Source organism: Scylla paramamosain, chromosome 7 (assembly GCF_035594125.1).
Source record: "Scylla paramamosain isolate STU-SP2022 chromosome 7, ASM3559412v1, whole genome shotgun sequence".
In the NCBI taxonomy this organism is placed as follows: domain Eukaryota; kingdom Metazoa; phylum Arthropoda; class Malacostraca; order Decapoda; family Portunidae; genus Scylla; species Scylla paramamosain.
In genome coordinates, this window is record NC_087157.1 from 2,755,001 (window position 1) to 2,762,500 (window position 7,500).

The 7,500-nt window shown below is 37.4% G+C and overlaps 1 protein-coding gene across 26 annotated transcripts in view; it reads left to right on the forward strand.

Annotated features, from left to right (window-relative positions):
• The window catches only part of LOC135101912 (tyrosine-protein phosphatase non-receptor type 11-like), a 63,786-nt gene that overhangs the window by 38,739 nt on the left and 17,547 nt on the right, over nucleotides 1–7,500 (forward strand). For 18 of the 26 annotated variants that reach the window (XM_064006272.1, XM_064006267.1, XM_064006252.1 and 15 more), the window contains 7 exons: nucleotides 187–309; nucleotides 1,017–1,211; nucleotides 1,738–1,900; nucleotides 2,617–2,793; nucleotides 3,572–3,802; nucleotides 5,850–5,996; nucleotides 7,219–7,392. In XM_064006272.1, the coding sequence (XP_063862342.1) occupies nucleotides 187–309; nucleotides 1,017–1,211; nucleotides 1,738–1,900; nucleotides 2,617–2,793; nucleotides 3,572–3,802; nucleotides 5,850–5,996; nucleotides 7,219–7,392 (1,210 nt within the window). The remainder of the gene's footprint in view (nucleotides 1–186; nucleotides 310–1,016; nucleotides 1,212–1,737; nucleotides 1,901–2,616; nucleotides 2,794–3,571; nucleotides 3,803–5,849; nucleotides 5,997–7,218; nucleotides 7,393–7,500) is intronic. The other 8 variants (XM_064006273.1, XM_064006268.1, XM_064006264.1 and 5 more) reach the window with 2 other exon arrangements.

A 7,500-nucleotide genomic window follows, 5' to 3' on the forward strand; every position in this document is an offset into this window, starting at 1 on the left:
AAGTCCATTTGCTATTAATCCTTCACAGTAAAAGATAAACTGTAAAATAGAGAACTTCTATGTTGTCTCTCCAATTTTACACCCTCCTTGTATTTACTTACTTTTCATATACATCATTAGACCAAATATTCATTAACACATATTTCTTTGATGTACAGCTTTTAAATTGTCATCCCTCTCCAATAGATGGTTCCATCCCAACGTCTCGGGCCTGGTGGCGGAGGTCCTGCTGAAGGACCGAGGCATCGAGGGGTCCTTCCTGGCCCGGCCCTCCAAGTCCAATCCTGGCGACTTTACGCTCTCCGTGCGGTGAGTCACCCAGAACTGAAATTGTGATAGGTTTTTTGATAAAGACAGGTTCATGTAAAAGAATCATGGAAGTGTTAGCAGAAACATGTATAAAAAGAAAAGAAAAGGGAAATGTGGGAATTAATTGCAGCAAAGGATGAAAGTCAGAGATTGTATAATGAAACAGTAATTTTATAATCATCATCCTTAAATAGATATGCAGATAGAAACAGTATTCTCTTCATTAATTATCATGCACATCACTTGTCCATCTATATGTCTTTTGGCTAAGTTAACTTACGTACATATCTATAGTATTTATCACACTCACACACACACACACACACACACACACACACACACACACACACACACACACACACACACACACACACACACACACACACACACACACACACACACACACACACACACACACACACACACACACACACACACACACACACTGATCAGTTCAGTTTGTTTAGTAAATGGCATTGAAAAGAACTCATGAAATTCAGCACTAATAAACCAGAGGGCTACTTCAATATAGAAAAACCTAAGAAATATGAAAGGGCAGCCCAAAGTGCCATTCCTGCCTTTGTATTTCCTGAAAGAAAGTGCATATTAGTTGGTTTATGGTATTTTTTTTCTTTATTCATAACAGTTTGTAAAATCAATATCATCCTTGTCATTTTGTGCTGATTTATGTTTTTTTTATTTTTCAGGCGGAATGGGGAGGTCACACACATCAAGATCCAGAATATGGGAGACTTCTATGACCTGTATGGCGGGGAGAAGTTTGCCACTCTGGCAGAGCTGGTGCAGTACTACATGGAGAACCAGGGTCAGCTGAGGGAAAAGAATGGAGAAGTAATTGAACTCAAGTATCCCCTCAACTGTGCTGACCCCACCACAGAGAGGTGAGTTGGAAAAAAAAAAAAAAAAGATTTTTGTACCTTTTGTACTTGTGTCGTTGAATTTGGAATATATTTGCATGACAGTTGGTATTGCAGGATGCAAAAATCAACAACAATAATAGAATCTAGAGGGATGAGAAACTGTCTGATGGATACTGTAATATAAAACATGTTTTATCAAAAGCAGAACAATAACTGTCTGAGGACAGCGTGTATAATCAGAGTAGGTGAAGGAAAGTTATCAAAAACATTGTAATGTAATAAAAGATGTGTGGAGAAAGAACATTATTAGAATGAAAATCAATTAAGTAAAGAGTTAAATAAATTCTTTTAACTGGTAGTGACAAAAGATTGATCCAGGATTTAGCAGAGTACAAATGATTCTGTACAAAAAGTTTTAAGAAGGGATTATTTAAAAGCTCAGATGTGAAGTTGACTTGAAGAAAGAACGTAGTTTAATGTAAAATTTCAGGGAGGTGGAATTGCTGCAGAAGTAAAGTTTTAACTGTTCTCTTAAAAATTCCCACAGATGGTTTCATGGTCACCTTTCTGGACGAGAAGCTGAGAAGCTTATCCTTGAGAAAGGGAAGAATGGAAGCTTTCTGGTGCGAGAGTCCCAGAGCAAGCCGGGTGATTATGTTTTATCTGTCCGCACAGATGACAAGGTCACCCATGTCATGATCAGATGTGTGGTAAGTGGAGCTCTATGATTGTAATTGACAGAAATTCTATGAAGGAAGAAGTGATTATAGTGTTGAAGGAGTAAAATACTAATGTTGTGTAAACTACTCTAGTTTACTTGGTTTGCAATTATATTTTTAGAAATTTTTTGTTTATTCTCTTTATGTCTTAAAGTGAAAAGGCCAAGCATCCCTCATTGTACATACATTTTAATAACTATTTTTTATGTGTATATCTTTCAAATAGTAATTATTAACTTCCTTAATGAATTTCTGCTGAAGTGTACAGCTTTCCTTTTATTCACTTCCAAAATTACCCTCCAGTACTCCGTTTTCCCCCTGCATCAACATCAACAACCTCTAATTATGGCTCTTTCTTCCATAAATAATGTTATGGTATCAGTATTATCATATGCCACAACTTAACCTTAAAAATATCTTCACAATAGATATTGCAATGATGCTGCACATACCTAGGTAAATTTTTCTGTGCCCATTTTCTTGTTATGGAATGTGAGAAATTTATGAATCACCTAAATTCATTAATAATAAATTTGTAAATATTGTGGGTGCTAGGTATTGATACTGTCAGTAATTTTTTTATATGCCCTTCATGAGCATATGAAATTTATAAAAGGACATGTAAATTCTGCAAGGTACTAATGCACTGTTAATACCTAATTTACATAACTTTTATTTTTCATGTCTAATAGCATAATTAATTTTAGGAAAATAAATATGATGTTGGAGGAGGAAGAAAATTCGACACACTCAGTGAACTTGTGGAGCATTACCGGAGGAATCCAATGGTGGAGCAATCTGGCACTGTGGTTCCTCTCAAGATGCCCTTTAACGCCACCCGGATCAACGCCCGTGGCATTGATAGTAGAGTGCGAGAACTTTCGGTAAGTTTTCTCAAGTTTAGTGGTCATTAATAATGGTTAAAAGAATCGTTATCCTGTTGGATCATAAATGTTCCATTAATATACATATTGTAAAGGGTCTGTTGAAGGAAGACTTTGTTGTGAAAGTTCTCATCTTTTCAGGTCATTGAGATTTTAAGATTTGTATAACAATGAATTTTTTCTCATCTCAGAATTTTTACAAAAGTTAGATATTATTCATAGGAGACTATCTGTAGTATTACCTTGCATACTGTGAAATCCAAATATACCCCCATTCTTTGAATAAATTGGTATTCCTTGCTTTATGATATAGTGAGAGATTATTAAGGGTCCATGATATCAAGGTGCCATGTAAATAGTCTGGGTCAGAAACCTTCAGGAAGTTATCATTGTTCTAATGTGACTCTTTAGGAGTGAGTGTCTTGAGATTGTCTTCTCTGTTTACCTGTCTTTCAAATGTGAGTCATATTCTTCATAGAAGAAAGTAATAACATGTGAGTCACATTTTTTTGCTCAAAGAAGAAAGTCAAAGTGAGTAATCATTTGGAGTTACTTTGGAAAAATAGTGTAAATCTCCATGATGGACAATTAATTAATTTGTTTTTTAATATGTTGTCACTAAATGCATAGATAAGAGTTTTGAAAGGGTTTTTATTATAGATATTCCATGGCAATTTCAAAGAACAGATGTTTTTACAGCATTACCATGGTATTCAACAGTGGTTGATTTTGTGCACCAATGTCCTTTCCGAAAGGATCTGATGTGTCATCATTGCAGAAGGAACACCAGGGGCCTGCCATGGGGAAAGCAGGATTCTGGGAGGAGTTTGAGTCTCTGCAACAACAGGAGTGCAAGCAACTCTACTCACGAAAGGAAGGACAAAAGCCAGAGAATCGCAACAAAAATCGCTACAAGAATATTCTACCCTTTGACCACACCCGAGTTATTCTGCGAGACACAGATCCAGGAATTCCAGGCTCAGACTATATCAATGCCAATCTTATAAGTGTAAGTTCAGCTGGTGTCTCAGATAAAACAAATATATTTTTAGAAGTTATCATTAATGTTTTGTCAGGCAGAGACCTGAATTTGATCAGTAGGGAGGAAAGGGTATGGGATCTGAGTCAGCTACTATTTTCTTATGATTCATCTCTGGTGGCTGACTCAGAGAGGAAGTAGAAAAGACTGGTGGAGGAGTTTAGGTGTGTTTGTAAGATGAGGAAGCTGAAAGTGAATGTAGGTAAAAGTACATATGTGCATACATACGAGTATATCATGGCTGTCACCCTCAAAAAGTGGGGTAGCCAAGACAAAGCACACAACTTTCACATTCATTCACACAGTTCTTTAGCCCTGTGGCCCCCAGCAGAGGTGAGAAGGTACTCCTGCCCTCACTTTACAGGGATCAATCACACAGCTTGGATAGTTTGGTCCAGAACAAGGCTCATTTATAGCAAGTACCCTGTCCTACCTCACCCTACACCTGTGTGAGACTATCAATGTGTACTGTCTCCTTTGGAAGTTGAAGGACCATATTATTCAGCATGCACTCACAACTGCTCTCCATTTGCTTCTGTCACACAATCATTATATTATGCTCCAGTGTCAGTCCCCTTCCTTTTAAAGCCTCCTTCACACTATTCATCCTTTATGTGGCCTACCTTGCAAGTTCACACTTCTCATACTTGTCCTTAATATCTTCCTCACCAGCCTGTCATCCTCCATTCTCTTAACATGTCCGAACCATCCTGTCAAGTCTCTCACAACTTCTTCTCATTTCCTTGTTTCTGATTCTGTTCATCCAAGTTACTACACACTCCTTAAATATCTCATTTCAATTACACATTCAATCTCTTGTCTGCTACTCCCATACTCCAAGTCTCAGCATTGTACAATGCAGTAGGTACTACTGTCCCTTCATTTATTATTCTCTTTATATTCATTCCAAGTGCCTTACTCTCAAACAGTCTTTTCATACCTAAACAGTTACTGTTTTCTTCACTCTAGCTCTAACCTATCTCTACTCCTCCATCCACTGCTACTGATATCTGAAACAGTCTATCTTCTCATATCACAACAGAATTGACAGAAAGAATAGATCTACACAGTTAATAAGCAGTATATGCCATGCACAGATTGACCATCACTAATCTGGCAATAACTAATTCAATTCCATCACTAATCTGGCTCTAATTTTGGCTAGAGTAATTTCAAATTTCTTGGGTTGCTGCACTAACTTGCTGTTGATACTGTTTGTTGGGAAGATGATAAAATATATTAAAAGTTTTTAACTCAGTACTGGGAAAAGGACTGAAAAAAACAGTGTAATAGTGAAACGAAAGCAAGGAGTGGACAACCAAAGAAATATTACGAAGCAAAACAGGTCATTAGAAGCTACTTGCTGCATAAACAGCTGGCATCTCTTCCAAACACAGGGAAGCCATTCCAATTTATTTTTCTCCATCGTTATTAAACCTGCTCAGTTTTAGCTCCAGCCATGCCTCTAGTGAATAAAGGAAATGCTTCTAGTTGTGCAAAGCACAAACACTATATGTTATCCATAAAAGATAAGGTTGAACTTATGAAAAAAACTTAACAGCAGTGTATCTGTATGAAGCTTGTGTGAATTATACAGCACTGGCTCTTCTGTAGTTTATGACAAAGAAACAGAAAGAAAAATTGCTCAGTTTCTTTGCTAACAGTATCAGCTATACTGATATTATTTGTATAAGCCAGAAATGAAGTATCAGTATTGGTATCAGCAGAAAAAGTGGTATCAGTACAGACCTACTTGTTAATCAACTTGCACTGATTTATGGGGTATTTTAAAGGTAGGGTTAAGTGTATTCTAACCTCACCTCTCTTTAATCCAGCAAATTCACTAATCCAGCGCCCTACAAGTCCCAGTGATGGGCGACCTGTACCTCATAAGTTAGTGATAAATAATGCTCACCTTATACTCATTATACAAAGCATACATTTTATGTTACTCAACATGTATGGAAGCAATGAAGGTCCTACCCATCATAAACAAAATCAATTTTGAATTTTCTAGAGTGAAGAAGATCTTGGGATTGAAGGCAAGACCTACATAGCAACACAAGGCTGCCTGCCCTCTACACTAGCAGATTTCTGGTGGATGGTTTGGCAGGAGAACACAAGAGTGATTGTTATGACAACCAAGGAAGTGGAGCGTGGCAAGGTATGGAAAATTGATGTGTAGCAGCAGCTGTATCTACCTACCTAATTTTGAATGCTTTTGATTTAGTTTATAAATATCAATCTTGGAAGAGGGTAAGATAAGGTGTGTGTGTTCCCTCATGTGTGGGAGATTACATTATGCATTCATTTGTAAGTGTATTTGTTCATATAAGAGTTGGCGTTCACACTTTCACTATGTATGTTTATTGAGTCCAAAGCTATGGCCTTCATCACCAAATGCAAATAATGAACAATAATTTTCTAATAGTGTGAGTGGGGACTAGCATCACTGCTGGTGGTGGGAGTGGTGGCAGTGATGGCCCACTTCCTCTCTCTGATCAATTGCTAAACCAGCATCACTGCAGGTGGGTAGGAGTGGCGACAGTGTTGGTCCACTCCCTCTGCCTGGTCAGTTGCTATACTAATGTCACTGTGGGCAGCAGGGACAATGGTGGCAGCAGTGGTGGCCCACTCTCTCCCTCTGTTCAGTTGCTAAACTGGCATCACCTGTGTGTGGTGGGAGTGGTGGCTGTAAAGCTAGTGTGGGCATCCACTTGCAAGTTAATGGAAGTCAATGTTCATATAGTTTCTTTACACTTTCTTCCAAACCTCAGTTTCTGAGTGGCTTATTATGTAGGTGAGGCAGCCATTCTTGATTTCCTTAATCCATTGGTGCTTTGTTCTCAGAGAAATTCCTTTTATCATCATTGATATCCGTATTACTCTTCCCTTTCTTCATTAGGGTATCTATCATGGCTATCTGTGCTCTAGAAAATTTACCTATGGCTAGCATGGCTAAGCAAGTGAAGGTATTGAAAAACTGAGAAGTACTAGGCAAAAAATGACAATAATAGGGAAGATATTTGCACATATTCCTTTCTAACATTGCAGCATTACACTATTATCTTCACCTCTTAATTTAAGGAACACCTTTCCTGGCAGAGTTGCCAGATGCCATATTAACCAGAATACTTCAGATTCAGGGACCAGTTACTGATTTGCTCTATCACATCATTTTCTGGATGCATTGTAGATTAAAGGCTATAAGCTGCAAGCTTATAGCCAGTATTACCATCATTACAATATATTTTATCATCCTGTAATAATTATTTTTCTTAGTAATTAAGGGTAAGGGACTAGTAGAGACTGATACGTTTTGTGCAATATAGCTTGTAACACTTGAACTTTGTTAATTTGGTACTAAATTTTTATTGGCATTTCAGAACAAGTGTGGACGATACTGGCCTGAAGAAGGTTCCAGCAAAGATTATGGCCGCATTACAGTCCGCAACATTTCTGAGAGTTCAAACAACGACTACATTCTTCGAGAATTTCTGGTTGTCAATGACAATAAAGATAACCAGTCAGAAAGGAAAATATTTCACTACCATTTTACAGTTAGTAAAACTTTTTGTTTCATCCTTGTAACATATTGCTTCTATATGAGGCAAAGAGCATAAAAATTACATGTATTTTTTGGTACACTATCATTACTGTGTTAATAT